At 39.3% G+C, this 17,205-nt stretch overlaps 1 protein-coding gene across 3 annotated transcripts in view; it reads left to right on the top strand.

The window, feature by feature from the left end:
* UNC5A (unc-5 netrin receptor A) overlaps positions 1-17,205 on the top strand; it is a 331,913-nt gene that overhangs the window by 222,774 nt on the left and 91,934 nt on the right. For all 3 annotated transcript variants that reach the window (XM_075856631.1, XM_075856630.1, XM_075856629.1), the window contains one exon: positions 2,685-2,828. In XM_075856631.1, coding sequence (XP_075712746.1) covers positions 2,685-2,828 — 144 coding nt within the window. The remainder of the gene's footprint in view (positions 1-2,684; positions 2,829-17,205) is intronic.

Below are 17,205 nucleotides of genomic sequence, written 5' to 3'. Positions count from 1 at the left end.
AAAATTGCACTCGATCTAGCTTTTTCTTCTTTTACCAAGAGGTTTCTTCTTACTTAATGACAATCGACACTTGGCTCTATCGTACCAGTAACAATTCCACAGAGAAATAGAATGACCACGCGTGAGCAAGTTATAGGAAAGCCAAAGTAAATTATCCATGGCAGTATCAATGTACAAAAACAATTTCAATCTCTATCTATGGTGAAGTAAAATGCTACATGCTCAGATCAACAGCTGTGTGACATAAGAGTTCTGTTCAGTGAATATTCTAGATATTTACTGTTCAACCACGTAATCATGCAAATATAGTGAGCAGTTGAGGTGAGACTGATATGAATTAAATAGAGATATAAATGTATGAAATTAGAAGTTTTTGTCAGGATTATAAAAGGACTATAAAAACTATTGAATAGGGATTTTGACCAAGTGCTCTATGCAAGAAACTATAAGATAAGCTTTACTTGGTACCGCACCTTAAAGAGCTTGTCTCATCAGGACAATCTCGGTCTAGCAGCCCTATTAAGCCATATGGACTTAATAGTGGGCGGGGTTTTTCATCTCGGGACCTCCGGTATAAGCCTAGGTTGAGAGCCACTAAGTGTCGTTCCGGCTCTGGCGGACCAAGCCTGTCCATATATTACATGGTCGCCACTTATTGAAATGGCTGGCAAGTAATACTACATTTCCACACATTTAATGTCATCTGTATATAAAATTTATATTGTCCGTGAACACGCTTACCTTTGTTCTTTTAGCAGGGTTTAGAAGTTGCATCTCAGCAGCAAACATGGTGGCACACTGTGCCAAGTACCCGTTTCTGGAATGCAATAAAAGATCAAAGCACTTTTTTTCAATTACCGTGAATTTGTAGGTTATATTTTACCACAGCACACTTTAAATTCATAAGAATAAGTTTACATATGCTGTTCCTACTGTAGTCCTCATCTTTTTATTTTCACGTTTTCTTTTCAGAAAAAAATAAGTTATTTAAGTCTAAATCCTCATACATAGCACAGCTCACCCGTCAATCCCTTTTAAACTTGTTAGCAGTAGAACTGGATTTTCAGTTATATCTATAGCGTTATGTTGGGAATGGGCATAGGTTAGAAAACAAATATATGTACTGGCTACTCATTTTTCAACTTCTCAGCCTGGGATTCAACTCCATGATTATCTTTTCCATTGTATTAAATTATTTCAATACATAAATCTTTAAATAACAGACTTCTGGAGATTCTCTGCATGAGCAGATAGATTGTCTTCCATTTACTTATAATTTTTTCTAGTACAGCCAGCACTGACCTCTTACGTTAAAGGGTGTCAGGCTTTATGTAAATAAATCGTAATCATTGTATAATAAAAAGTTATACAACTTTCTGATGGAGCTCATACACGGTGAAATTGTTTGTACAGAGCTGGTATGGCAGCACACGGAGTATGTTATCTTAGTGCCGCCATATAGTGCCTCCACATAGCATTAAATGCAAAGGTATTCTCCAATAGAACATGGCAAATTTGTTTCAGGTTTCGTATGAATTAGACAGAAAAAATATCACAATCCCTCTGCATGAAATAGGAGGAATAGCGATACAGTATGTCCCCAAAGACTTTTATGGGTGCCGGATTACAGCTTTGTATGGTTTGCCCAGAGCCATAATGTTACAATAGCCAAACAGTATACATGAGTCCTTTTACTTTGTGTTTCAATTCCTCAGCATTTCCAAGACCTCTTTATTCTGTCTTTGGATGAAATCATTCTTATTAACATCCAGAGTTTAAAAACTTGTCCTGACTATATCCTACTCACATCTAAGAGGTGGATACAATATCACCAATCTCGGAAATCCTCTTCCAGATAAATCAGCAATAATGTAGCACTAATCTCTTACCAGTCCTAATAGTTTGTTACAATGTATCAGTGTAAATAAAATGAAAAAGCCTCGAGACCAGGTTGTTTAGCTCGCAGAGAATTGCCTAGACTGGACACAATTGTATCCATCTATCTGCTGTAAGCAGGACTATGTGTGTATAGTTTTTTTCAGCATCAGGATTTAATATAGGAATGTTTTCATTCACCGCCAGCAAACATAGATTTTGAAAATGATTAGGTGTTGAAACAAGCTCCAAGTAATAACAGGAGCATATGCACATGACTTATCAAGACTGTATAAAGACAGCCATTTATGCCACTACTTGACGCCATAAAGATCAATGCATTGGCACCTGGTGCTGATATAATACTAAAAATTGAGGAGTCAAGATGTTGGATGGATACATAAAGTTTTACAACAATATAAAATTAAGTAAGCATATTTAGTGGGATAAATTTCTTTATTGGTAATTTAATTATATGGATAGAGCTATAAAACGTTCATGCTATTACTATTATGGTGGAAAAGATTGACAATCGAAAAGTGAAGTAGAAGAGCTATACAACGTCTTGATTCAATGATCTATTATCTTCTGTAATGGTCATCTTTTTTAGCATTTTATTGGCGTTAAAACTCTTTTTTTGTTCATATTCCTTCTGATATAGATTTGTCAAGAGTTTTCCTTTTATGTAAATGTACATGTATAGACAAAGGTAGAAGGGCATAAATGTCTATACATGACAAGTCTCTTGATATAATGCATGTATTAACCTGTACTGTGCATTCATTATCTTTATGTCTGTATCTTTTTAGGTCTCCCTGTTATGGAAGTGAGGATTGACATCTCTAGGCAGCAAGTGGATAAGATCTTTGGGCTGGAAGAATATTGGTGTCATTGTGTAGCTTGGAGCTCCTCTGGAACTTCCAAAAGTCAGAAGGCATTTATCCGAGTTGCATGTAAGGATTCTTAGCAGTTATCCCAGTTATCCCAGTATGTTTAATCACAGTATAAAATTTACTTACTAAGTTACCTTTGTTTTATATCACTTAAGGGTATTTCCAATCTACTCCATCATTTTATGATTACCTGCGGACTTTCCGCAACAGATTTCATTGCTGAAAATCCGTAGCATAGTACAGTAGCAGCAAAGGGGATGAGATTTCAATAAGTCTCATCCACATGGTGTCGAAAAATCTGTGCATAAATTGACCTGTAGTGTAGATTTGTAATTATAGCACTTATGTTGCGGTTTTGACCCATTGAGTTCATTGGGGAGGTTAAAGTAGCAACAACTAGCAAATGTTGCAATTTTGCAGTGGAAAAGCTGTGATTCTGCCTCAAAAATAGCAAATGTGAAAAAAATATAAAACTTTTACTTATTTAAATTTTTTTAAAAAGTTCATACTTACTTCCCTGGCATTCCCATAGCGATGTCTCCTTGTTCCCCTGGCACACATGCACAGATCCTGCTCTATCTGATTGTTTTATGATAGCTAGGTTCTTGGTAGCGCGCTTTGTAAGAGTAATAACCATAAAAATGGAGGCTATATAACACAAGGGATCTAGGGTGAACGGCATCCAAGATCTCAGGAATGGGGCATTATCTAAAAATGAAGGTAACGACAACGATTTTTAACGTTACATCAGGAATTCGATTAAATATGATGATTGAGATGGTAATACACCAGGTAGGATATTGTTTTATTATAGTTCATCAAGGTTTATTAAATGGATAGAATGACCATCATTTGATGCAATAAATATATCTCCCATGATGTCCATCCAGTCTATAGCTTCATAATGTAATGTGCATTTCAAAACATCTGAAAAGTATTTTCTTGGCTGTTAAAAGGGAATACAAATAGATATATATATCACTACCAAAACATGGCTTTATAGTTATGGTTTCTCATTCCAAAGCGAACAAGCCCATATTTGGCTATATAAAGTGATTGTTGTTGCTTTGATGTTTTGATATTTGGTTTCAAGATGTTTTTTTTTTGACTATTCAGGTACCTAGATCATGCTAGGTAGTCTATTGGATCCTTGTATACAGAGGCATAACTTAAATCCTACAAAGCACCAGTGCAATATCTGTAAAATGGCCCCACAACTATCACTTAACATTTATAGTACGGGTATGTTGGGCCACTTTATACACGACGGTCTAGGTGCAACTTCAACCTCTGCATCCCTATAGTTACATCCCTGCTTGTATATCAGGCCAATCTGTGACCCCCTAAATAGAGTTTATCAGTTCACCCTGTTCACTTTTCTGATATGCCAATTTCAATTTTGTTAAAAAAGTACACCACATTTTGCTTGTGTCCTACTAAAGCTAGGTTCATACCACCATTGGGTTCTACATTTGATGTAAATGTTGGGAAATTCTCCAGATTCTCTAGATTATCATTAGCCAAATGTATTCCAAAATAGTATCCATGTACCATACCTTTTTATCGTTATTAAAAAGTGTAATATCCTTAGCTTTTCAATGTAATTGAAATGCCTGAACGCTGTGTGAACCTACAGTAGCCTATGCTGTCATTTTGCTATGTAAACCTAACCTATGCTGTGATCTAAAACACATCACTGTATTCTGTTAGTGAAAATGCAGTAATATGGTTGTGTCATGACTTTTGCATGACTAGTGGATAGCCTCCTACAGTGAACCTCCCACATTATTACCCAATAACACTCTCAGACTTATTAGTGGGTGGAAAGGCCACATCAGCCATTTATTAAATAATCAATTGCATTTTACAAACAGCCAAATATATAATTCAAAAACAAAAAAGAAAAAAATATTTTCCATAACTAACTGTATCAATACTTTAACCTTTTAAATAACATCTGAACAATTTAGATTCCTGTAAACAAACATCTATCAAGCACTCCTAACTTATTAGTAAGTGATAAGTCCTTGAAGGCATTCCGACTTCTCTTCAATCCCTTCCATCAACAGACCTCTGGTATATGCCCTCAGTCATGCTGAACCTAGCCTGACTATCCACCATCTCCAGGTCTCTGTGACTCATCACAATATCTTCAATGCAAGCCGCAAATCTACTGACCATCTTGTTCACCTTAGCACAGGCCCGATATTACACCTAAACAGATCTGGCCTGCCCCCACACCTACAATATCTGCACACACTAAGATGATCCCGGGAAATTAAGCCCACAACATCAACAAGTAAAATTTAATATCACGCAACAGATCCATGTATATTACAACCTCCAGATAAATTCGCAACTCATGAACTACAAGAATGTCAGGCAAACTATCCAATTCTGCGAAATATTGCATGTCTGGAAGAAGACGGCTCCACAACAGACCCTAATCATCTAACCTGAGTTTCCGACCTATCAAATCCAAAATGTTTGCCGGCCGGCCACACATCTACTCTCTATCCACCCCAGTAAATGTAGAAGTGCCCTACAAACTGAACTAAGCATGGGCTGGCACATGAAAAAGAATACAACAAAAGTGAGATAAACTCAACCAAGACACAGAGAACATGCCTAACAGCCAGCAAACACTCACTATGTGTAGCATCCCGTACCCTTACACCAGATGTAGCCCAATATATAGCTTAAAACACACAGATTCCCAGAGCCCATTTGTCTTGAGCAATTCGGGGCTCAATCCCCACCAAGCAGTCTCTGTTGCTGCCTCAAAGCAGAAAGAATAAGTGCGAAAATCACTACCTTCAAACCCCAAGGAACTTCCTAAAAATCTGTGCAAACTAATACTTCGACAAAAAGCTTCCATCTGCGTGCACTAACAAGAGGTGGTGACCAGAGTGGCTGACTGTTGCATATGCTAAAAACACCAAATCGGGCACCAAGCCAACCCCTCCAGGAAATGCAAAATGATGGCAATGCACTGATCCCACTGATTGGTTTTAGACCATCTCAAAAAACACTAAAGAACAGACCCAGAAACCTGCATGATCGCAAACAACAAGCTGCTATCTCTCGTCTGACTAGCAACTACCAACTCCAAGATCCTGAAAGCCAAAGAAAAAGCCACTCTAAACAAAACAGATTAATTAACCCCCGGACACACTCCCCAAAACTTCTCTCCCGATCGCAACTATAAATTGAAAGAAACAAGTCTCCTGGAATCACAGGTCACGCTATCTCTCCTAAAGCCCCTCATAGCCTGTCACACTAAAAAGTATTAGAAGGCATCCACTTCCTTCCGACACTTAAACCAAAATGCAAATTCTGAAAGCTTTTGCCCCATTCCAAAAGGCGATACCCCAGAACTATATGCCATACCAACATTTTTTTTAAATAGACACACATGTTTTTAAAATAGGCACAAGAAATAGAGCATTCTATTGGGAAACAATGATTCACAAAGTATTTGCCTTGCCAGCAACACCCTTACAAGAGAAAACTGCTGGGCTGTACTGGTAAGAGGCAGAACGCCGCTTTAAAATTAATTTTAGCTAATAAGGCACCTTTTCCATATATGCCCCCATGTCAAGGGGGTGTATTATACCTTGCAAATCTCAGGATCGATTCTGCCATTCATCGACATGCCTGCTGGATGACAGATGGTGAATCAACCAAAATTTGTTGGGCTCTTATTTAGCCACTAAATCTAATGGGGAAACACGCAAACCTGGAACTGGGAGAACTGCAAAGGGGTCCACCTAACGAAACTTGCTTCATGAGCTACTCAGGAGGTTTGCTGGGCTACAGGTCTGGATCCCGCCTGTCGTGTCGCACTTGACAGCCAGGCCCCTCTCCAGCTGCACTTCTCTCCGACCTCCAATGCCAACCGCCAGATAGGATCACATATCAGGATTCAAGCCCGACTTTGAGTGGAGGAAGGCTGTCGCTTAGCTGCAGGGGCTGTAGGGTCCACGAGAAAGATTTTGTGCTAAGACAAAATCTGATACTTCCTGGTGACTCGCCTGGAGCCACACCACGGTGGAGAGACCACACTCTGGACCCGTGCCTCCAGTCATCCAGGACCATACTGGATAGCAGCTTCTCGCATCCTTGCCAACAAAGCTTCCACAGCATCTGCGATACTGTTGGTAAGGCAGCACCTTCCCAAGCTGACCAAAACTTCTTGCTTTTGGGTTTCTTCTGAAAATGAGCCTTTCCCATGCCTGTCCCTCCCTTATATTTACCTTTAAACTCCTCCCTACATCTGAAGATCAATTTGAATTAACCCTTACATAACCCTTTAGATCCAACTAAACTTTTTCTCACTACTCCCCCTGTTATGAGTGTCCTCCGTTACTCATTTAGCTGCGTTCTGGGTGCTTACGTATGTGTAAGCAGTCATTTTTAGATGCAGGGCTTATGATCATACACATGCCGGCAGTTCCATATCACTTCTCTAAACAGTATGGATTAAAAAGTTGTTTTTTTATTAATAGTACAAATTCAAGATCCAAAATACACACAAAGCAGCAGTAAGTCAATTTTCCTTATATTTTTACATGGAAGTGGCTGATTCTTATTTTAGAAGACTTGGTCATTTTGATTATATCACTTGTGTTTATACGTGTAGAACTTCAAACATGCTTTAATCTTGCACTTTGGTTTATATTGTGGCCTGGAGGTTTTGAAGGAGTGCTCTCCATCACTGGTTATCAAACCTGTCTTCAGGCAGGTTATCCTCATAGGACTTAAAGAATCAATACATTTCTCCTTTCTTTTTCCAACAACACTCGGAAAACTTCAACAATCTAAAGACAGCTTTGAGAATCCTTGGAAAACAGTAGCACTACCTGTGCAGAATATTTAACTGGGCTGGAGCAAAATGAAATCACCAAACAAGACCAAATGCTAATGCCTTGCTTAGGGATATAGCCAGCAAAGTTAACTGACTGCATTCTAAATAGAGGGATCCCAAAACACCGTCTGGCCGGTAGCCTTTCTAGGAGTGAGTGAACAATCCGTGAAATCTAAGTAGATGTGATGTTTCAATGAAGTTTATCCTGCTAAACAACCACATCAGTGAGGAAAAGAAACTGGTGGGGATGGCGCTTTCAAAGCCACCTTAGGTCTTTATCAGGACCAAGCGAGCGTACTGGCAGAGATTTATGTAACTATCCAATTAAAATCTTTAAGTGCAAATTATCCTACAGTTATTGCATCAATTATCAAAACGCTTAAAACCAAATTAATGTGAACTAATGTCATTAACTGCTAAAAAAAAAATACATTAAAAATGTACTATGGGCTGCAGGAACACGAAATAAAACAACTTTCTGTATGGAAGGATAATTTTAATAACTGGCTGGCTTTTGGCTTGTCATTGTATAACAATTTAATTTAGAAATTGTATTCTTGTAAATATCTTTTCATAAAAGGTCATTGTAGCCAGTATATTTGACATCAATAATGTAAGTACTGGGTAGCACATTCATTAGATCCCCAACAATAGTATTACTATGATAAAGGTGTCTTGTAACATTGAGGCTGAGGTGTGTTTCAGTGATATCCTATTATTTAGGGAGATCCTGAAGTTGGCACCTCTATACCATTTCTAATGGAGCTCATGTTATTACTTCAAAGTTTAGGTAAGTTAACCCCTTAACCCCTTCCCGCCGGATCACGTACAGTAACGTCATTAAAACTGGTGTCTTACCGCATTTTCACGTTACTGTACGTCATGGAGATGAAGCTGGCTCAGGAGCTGAGCCAGCGACATCACCGCCGGGTGACAGCTGTATGTTACAGCTGGCACCCTGAGGTATCGGGCAGGACCGGAGCTAGCCTCCGATCCGACCGATTAACCCCTCACATGCTGCGTTCAATAGAGATCGCAGCATGTGAGGAGTTTATAGCCACCGGTACCCCAGCAACGTGATCGCTGGGTTGCCGGTGGCTGCAAAGGCGATCAGAGGGCTAATGCTTACCTCCCGGTCCGCCAGTAATGGAATCCTCCTATGCCCCGTCGTCGGCGGGGCCCAGGAGGCTTCCGGTACCATCAGCAAGATGGCGCCGTCTCAGCTTCCGGCTCAGAAGCTGAGCTGGCGTCATCAGCAGTGGGTGTCCGCTGTATGTTACAGCGGACACCCCGATCTAACGCCAGGAACCGGAGCTAGCTCTGATTCCTGGCATTAACCCCTTCGATGCAGCGATCCATTGTGATCGCTGCATCCTAGAGGTTTGTAGAAAATCGGCAGCCTTGCCATGCGATGGCAAGGCTGGCGACTGCTACTATGGCAACAGGAGCCCTAACAATGGACTCCTTCCTGTCTGCCATTACGTAAGCTGATTAGGCCCCGCCCAGAGGCGGAGCCTGATCGGCTTGCTGTCAGTGAACAACTGACAGTTCCAATACATTGCACTACATAGGTAGTGCAATGTATTAGAACATCAAACAAACAGTTGGACATTCAAGTCCCCTAGTAGGACTAAAGAAAAGTGTAAAAAAAAATGTAAAAAAAGTAAAAATAAAAGTTGTAAAACATACAATAAAAGTTTCAAATAATAACACAAAACACAATCGCCCTTTTTCACTTATCAAGTCATTTATTATAGAAAAAAATAATAAAGCCATACATATTTGGTATCGCAGCGACCGTAACGACCTGAACTATAAAAATATTATGTTATTTATCCAGCGCAGTGAACGCCGTAAAAAAAAAACTCAAAAACACTGCCATAATTACTGTTTTTTTGGTCACTGTCTTCCAAAAATTGAAATAAAAAGTGATCAAAAAGTCGCATGTATCCAAAAATGGTACCTAAAAAATCTATACCTCGTCTCGCAAAAAACAAGCCCTCATACAGCTCCATCGACGAAAAAATGTAAAAGTTATGGCTCTCACAACTTGGCGACAGAAAAAATACATTCTCTTTCCAAAAGTAATTTTATTGTGCAAAAAGTTATAAAAAAGTTCTATAAATTTGGTATCGCCGGAATCGTACTGACCCGCAGAATAAAGGTAACATGTAGTTTATAACGTACGGTGAACGCTGTATATAAAAAAAAAGTGGCACAAGCTGGGCACGACATATTTGACACTGAATTGGCATATCTAGGGAAAAATTTTAATTTGTACCTTCCGCAGCGCAATCATTTATGGAAAAGACACGTGGGGTGAAAATGCTCACTACACTTCTTAATAAATGCCTTGAGGGGTGCAGTTTCCAAAATGGGGTCACTTCTCAGGGGTTTCTTTTATTATTTCACATCAAAGCCTCTGCAATTGTGAACCAATACTTTATACGTCGCCAAATTAGGCCTCAATTTTACACGGTACTCTTTCACTCCTGAGCCCTGTCAAATGTCCAGGCAAAATATTAGGGCCACACGTAGGGTGATTCTAAAACAGGGAAACACTGCATAATAATTGAGAGCTGTCTTGTTATGGTGGCACAAGCTGGGCACCACATATTGGCGTATCTAAGGAAAAATTCCCATTTTCATTCTCCCACATCGTGTGCACACGAATTTCTGCAAAACACCTGTGGAGTTAACATGCTCACTACACCCCTAGGTGAATACCTTGAGGGTGTTGTTTCCAAAATGGGGTCACTTCTGGGGGGGATCCACTGTTTTGGTCCCACAGGGACTTAGCAAATGCAACATAGCGACCAGAAACCAAATGCAGCAAAATCTGTACACCAAAAGCAAATGGCGCTCCTTCCCTTCTGAGCCCTGCCGTGTGCCCAAGCAGCATTTTATGACCATGTGTGGGGTATTGCCGTACTCCAGAGAAGTTGCTTTACAAATGTTGGGGTTCTTTTTTTTCTTTATTTATTGAGAAAATTAAAAATTTGGAGCTAAAGCTACGTCTTATTGAAGAAAAAGGATTTTCTTTATTTTCACTGCCCAATTCTAATAAAATCTATGAATCACCTGTGGGGGCAAAATGCTCACTACACCCCTAGATGGATTCCTCAAGGGGTGTAGTTTTCTCAATGGAGTCACTTTTTTGGCCTTTTCACTGTTTTGGTCCCTCAGGGGCTTTGCAAATGCGACATGGCCTGCGCAAACCATTCCTGCTAAATTTGAGCTCCAAAAGCCAAATAGCGCTCTTTCCCTTCTAAGCTCCGCCGTGTGTCCAAACATCCGTTTATAACCACATGTGGGGTATTGTTTCACTCGGGAGAAATTGCTTTACAAATGTTGTGGTGCTTTTTCTCCTTTAGTCCTCGTGGAAATTAGAAAAAATTAGCTAAACCTACATTATCTTTGAAAGAATGACGATTTTCATTTTCTCGGCCTACTTCCAATAATTTCTGCAAAAAATCTGCAGGGTCAAAATGCTCACTATACCCCTAGATAATTTCCTCAAGGGGTGTAGTTTCCCAAATGGGGTAACTTTTGGTGGATTTCCACTGTTTTGGCACCGAAAGAGCCCTTGAAACCTGACATGGTGCCTAAAATATTTTCTAATAAAAAGGAGTCCCAAAATCCACTAGGTGCTCCTTTGCTTCTGAGGCCGGTGCTCCAGTCCATTACCGCACTAGGGCCACATGTGGGATATTTCTAAAAACTGCAGAATCTGGACAATAAATATTGAGTTGCGTTTCTCTGGTAAAAACTTCTGTGTTACAAAAAAAATAGATTATAAATGAATTCTGCAAAAAAAAAATGAAATTTGAAAATTTCACCTCTACGTTGCTTTAATTCCTGTGAAACGTTTAAAGGGTTAAAGTTTCTAAATGCTGTTTTGAATACTTTTTAGGGGTGAAGTTTTTAAAATGAGGTGACTTTTTGGGGGTTTTTAATATATAAGGCCCTAAAAGCCGCTTCACAACTGAACTGGCCCCTGTAAAAATAGCCTTTTGAAATTTTCTTGAAAACGTGAGAAATTGCTGCTAAAGTTCTAAGCCTTGTGACGTCATAGAAAAATAAAAGGACATTCAAAAAATGATGCCAATCTAAAGTAGACATATGGGGGATGTTAATTAGCAACAATTTTGTGTGGTATAACTGCATGTCTTACAAGCAGATACATTTACATTTAGAAAAATGCAAATTTTTGCAATTTTTCACAAAATTTTTGTGTTTTTCACTGGTAAATATTACATTTATCGACCACATTTTTCCACTATCATAAAGTCCAATGTGCCACGAGAAAACAATCTCAGAATCGCTTTGATAGGTAAAAGCATTCCGGAGTTATTACCACATAAAGTGAAATATGTCAGATTTGAAAAAATGGGTCTGGTCCTGAAGGCCAAAATGTGCTTGGTCCTGAAGGGGTTAATGACCACCTTTTCATGGCATCAATAAGGCCTTATTCCACAGCCCATTTGTTTACAGCACTGCCATTGCCTCTATTGGCCCTGGCAACTATGTGACCATGCTGGTGGGGTAGCACAAAAACAGTGACAGGGCATTTTTCCCATGTAACAGGGGTGCTATAGCGACTTCTATTATAGTGGTAATATGCAAGGTAAAAGGACACATCATTAAAGAAAAGTAAAAGAAAAAAGTCAAACAAATAAGTAATAAATAAAATAAACAACCCAAACTTTCCAATCATATATAAGGCTCTTCCCCAGGCATGTGTATTACGTTTTCTTGACAAGGAAAGGCTAATACTTCTAAAAAAGAAACTGCTATTTGGTAAAAGATAATAAAAAAAAGTAAAGACCTATTTGTTGCAAAAGAAAGGCAAAACTCAACATACCTCCCACTCCGCACTTGGTACTATGTGTTCTTCAAACACATCGCATATTCCCTCCTAGGTTACTGAAGTCTAGTTACTAAACTAGACTTAACCGTATGTATACATAGTATAGGATGTCTTCCTTAACTGAACTTAATCAATATCACACCTTACCATACCATTATATCCTTAGGTATACCGTTAGGTCGGCATGTCCAACACCCTTCCTTCCCCACATCCCCATTGTTATTATTATTGTCTTTTCGTTTTCTATTAGATGCTCAGCGGCCACATATACCTCTCACAACTTCCTACATAAATATACCAGAACATCAATCCGCTCAAACATTTATCTGCAGTATTTCACAATAATCAATCTAATATCTTCAAGAGATTACACTCTAAAAACGCATACTGTATGCCCGCTGACAATGACCAAACTTTAACTTTTGCCCGCTGATGCACATCTCCAAGTTGGTTTTAACCCCTTAACCACTGCTCCTAAGAGAGATTTGCTCTCTCAATATTTGCTATTATCTACTTTGTACAATGATAGTGATAACTTATGTATATAAAATATAATGCCGCTGCTGTTATATATATATTTTTAATTGTATTGAAAAAAAAACAACAAAAACGTAATTTTAAACTCTTAAATCTTAAAAAAAAGCCAAAAATTACTTTAATAAATGTAAAAAACCTGAACATGCGAAAAATAAGTGCACCTGTTATTATAATTATTTTGTCATAAATTAGTAGTGCACATGAATAATGAATGAAACTTTGTCATGTATAGTTCTTAGTAAAGAAGAGACATTTCCCACACCTTCCAGCAGCCTGTAGTGTATCCTTTCCCTGTCTGTAGGTTCTATGTAAATGTTCAGAAACTTACTCAGTCACCAAAAAATCTGTCTAGAGTAAAACCATAAATACTAGAAAGGAAGGAGAGGAAGCTACAGCAGGATCCCTCCCTCAATTGTAAGACTTATGCTGTTAGAGAGGTCGGGAAGGAGAGGACGGGATCATGTTATAGTCTCTCTGCAGGCCATGTGTGATGTGTTCAGTGTACAAATATGCACTGTGAGTTGTGAGGCCTGGCTGGTAATGTAGAGAGACGCTACTCCTGCAAAATGTCCTATTTTTCTCTAGTTCACTACCACCTGCATTGCAAGAAACTGACCTATACCCAAAATCCTGTCATGACCTAGCAAAATAAAGACGGCAATGGAGCCGCAATTAAAGATAGCTAAGATAGCGCCACAACATCCTCCTTGGCCGCACAGACAGTGGCAACATTAGAAAGGTACAAAGATACTGCCTCTAAACTGGCGGCCTTTGCCTGTGCGATGCCAACCTCAACACCTCACAAATCACCCGTAGACACGGGCCTGGAACTAGAGGAAATACGTGAAGCGCTATCTCTGCAAGTAGAGACAATGAAAGAAGATGTAGGTGTCATACAGCATGATTTACAAATAGTGTCTGAAACTATCTCCACGGTGGAAAGCTGTATAAGGGATTTGAAAGATAAGGTGGTACCGATGCAAAGAGACGTGTGCAGACATAACCAGGCTAATACTGCCCTTCAATATGAGGAGACAATCTTGAAAACATACTGAGCAGAAACAACCTACGCCTGGTCGGCGTACTTGAATTATTTTTAACAGTGGCTTAAAGAGGCTCTGTCACCACATTATAAGTGGCCTATCTTGTACATGATGTGATCGGCGCTGTAATGTAGATTACAGCAGTGTTTTTTATTTAGAAAAACTATCATTTTTGACGGAGTTATGACCTTTATTAGCTTTATGCTAATGAGTTTCTCAATGGACAACTGGGAGTGTTTTACTATATGACCAAGTGGGCGTTGTGGAGAGAAGTGTATATGTCGCTGACCAATCAGCATCATACACTTCTCTCCATTCATTTACTCTGCAGATAGCGATTTAGCTATATCGCTATGTGCAGCCACATACACAAACACTAACATTACTGCAGTGTCCTGACAATGAATATACATTACCTCCAGCCAGGACGTGATGTGTATTCAGAATCCTGACCACTTCTGTAGCGTCTCTGTGATTTACAGCATAGCAGGCGTAGTCTCACGAGATTACGCTTTAAGCTGTCATTCACAGCGAGATCTCGCTGTGCTGTGCTGTAAATCACAGAGACGCTACAGAAGTGGTCAGGATTCTGAATACACATGACGTCCTGGCTGGAGGTAATGTATATTCATTGTCAGGACACTGCAGTAGCGTTATAGTGTGTTTATGTGGCTGCACATAGCGATATAGCTATATCGCTATCTGCAGTGTAAATGAATGGAGAGAAGCTGATTGGTCAGCGTCATACCCATCTCTCCACAATGCCCACTTGGTCAAAAAGTAAAACACGCCCAGTTGTCTAGTGAGAAACTCATTAGCATAAAGCTAATATAGGTCATAACGCAGTCAAAAATGATCGTTTTTCTAAATAAAAAACATTGCTGTAATCTGCATTACAGCGCCGATCATATTATGCACAAGATAGGCAACTTATAATGTGGTGACAGAGCCTCTTTAAATCCATCATCGGAACGTATAGTCACTTTACTCTGTAGACAGTTTAAACAGTACATTAAGTACCTATGAAACGCCTTTCACCTGGGTGCAACCTAGAAGGGTGCTAGTTAAGCTTCTACATTATAAAGATCGAGATATGATTCTACAGAAGACCTGAAGGATGTTCCTATTGATGGGAATTGTATTGCCTTTTTTCCGGCTAACTCAGCCAAGACACCGAATTCTAAAAGGGGACTACGCCTCTTATAGCTTCCCTATGCAATACTCTATACTGTAAAATTGAGGATTGTAGCACTGGGTGGGACACATTTTTAAATAATCCTATGGCAGCTGTTTGTTGGATTGTTTATAATGCACGCCGCTTGAGAGATTAGTCTCTGTAGGCCCCTAGGTCCCAAGTGAGTAGATATTAACATATTTCATGCTAATCAGAGTGATCTGCATAGAAGGACGTTCCCTCTTACTATTTTTTTTCTACATTGCTCAGTTTGAAGGAGGGCTAGTGCCCCGACCTGCCACTGTCAGAGCACAATTTCATACGTTTTGTAACTGTTATGTTTTGGGGAGAGGACAAGCGTTTGTTTTCTGTTTTTGCATATATGCTATTGTTTTTTTTCCAATGCTGAAACTGTATGGTGAATCTGTCCATTCATGCTACTGTATTGCCCATAGGCAAAATTCCGGACACAAAAATTTGATGTTTCCACTATTACTATTTCTTGTATTGTGCTAAATTATAAAAGTCGTCAGGGTACCAATTCAATACAATTTTGAGGCATCCAGTTAAAAATTGTATAAGTTAAACATATATGTGTTTTAACTTGGGAGTCTATGGGCGATATATTGGCGTCCGTCTAAGGCATCCATTGGAGGTTTTTTTACAAGTTGGTTTAACATCACGCGCCATACCTAAGGAATTGAGTCGGCTTTAAAGAAAAACTAAGAGGGGACACATATACTAAGGGTGACAGCTGACTCTTAATCCCAGTAACAGACTTCTCAAAAAAAACTGCAAGAACATGTATTGGAGATGGCCACTAATTTGAGGATGTTTCAGATACAGGACTTCTAGGCAAAATGGTAGAAAACAGGTCATATGCTTGCCATGTGAGCAAGGGCACAATAGGCCAATCCTATGTAACAGCAGTGGCAGATTATAACAGTATGCTTATCTCTGACACTACTGGTATGGCTACTATTTTTAAATATTATATATTATTTCTGTATAGCTCTAAAATACAAAAGACTAATGTCCAAATTGCTGAATACTTGGAGGCTATCCCGCTGCCTACTTTATCTGTGGCTTCTCAATGCTCCTTTACAGCTGGAGGAATTGCAAGAGGCAGTGACATCATTGGTCAATAATAAGTCCCCTGGGATTGATTGTCTCCCTGCTGAATTATACAAGTGCCTGGATGAAGTTTTATTGCTGCATCTTTTAGAAGTATTTAGCTGGCGGGTGGCGGTTGCTAGATTCTGTGGGGGAGGCAGTGGTGGTAAAGACCCTAAGCTATCTGACTCATAAAGACTCATCTTTATTTTACTAGTGGATCTAAAAATTATTGCAAAACTTTTAGCCATTCGTCGCTCCAAGACTATAACAACTGTTATACATTGTGACCAAAATGGCTTCATGCCAAATAAGTCAACAGTCATTTATATTCGAAGATTATATTTAAACCTACATATCCCTGTGGATAATCTTGGTAGGCATGTGATATGCTCATTAGATGCAGCTAAGGAATTTAATTGCGTAGAATGGTGGTATTTAAGGGCAGAATTATGAAATAGGGGTTTTGGGGATACGTTTATTCCATGGATTCAGTTGTTATATGACAGGCCAGTCGCTAGAATTAAAATAAATAATTATGTGACAGAAGCATTCTTGCTAGGCAGGAGCTTGTTTGTTGCCTTGGCTATTGAGCCTCTGGCAACTATGATTCGGTTGTCTTCTGATATAGTTGGTTTCAGACATAGTGCGAAGGAAGAAAAAGTGTCTTTCTATGCTGATAGCATGTTGCTTTTCCTGGGGGATAATAGAAACGGACTAAAAGCAGTAATGTCAGCCATACAGATACTTGGACAGTATTCTGAACTGACCATAAACTGTTCTGATGCCCGCAGGTCCACAATCTGTGATAACCAGATATAACAATCTTCCGA

The sequence above is a fragment of the Rhinoderma darwinii genome, chromosome 3 (assembly GCF_050947455.1).
Source record: "Rhinoderma darwinii isolate aRhiDar2 chromosome 3, aRhiDar2.hap1, whole genome shotgun sequence".
In the NCBI taxonomy this organism is placed as follows: domain Eukaryota; kingdom Metazoa; phylum Chordata; class Amphibia; order Anura; family Rhinodermatidae; genus Rhinoderma; species Rhinoderma darwinii.
This window is presented reverse-complemented; position numbering and strand designations above follow the sequence as displayed.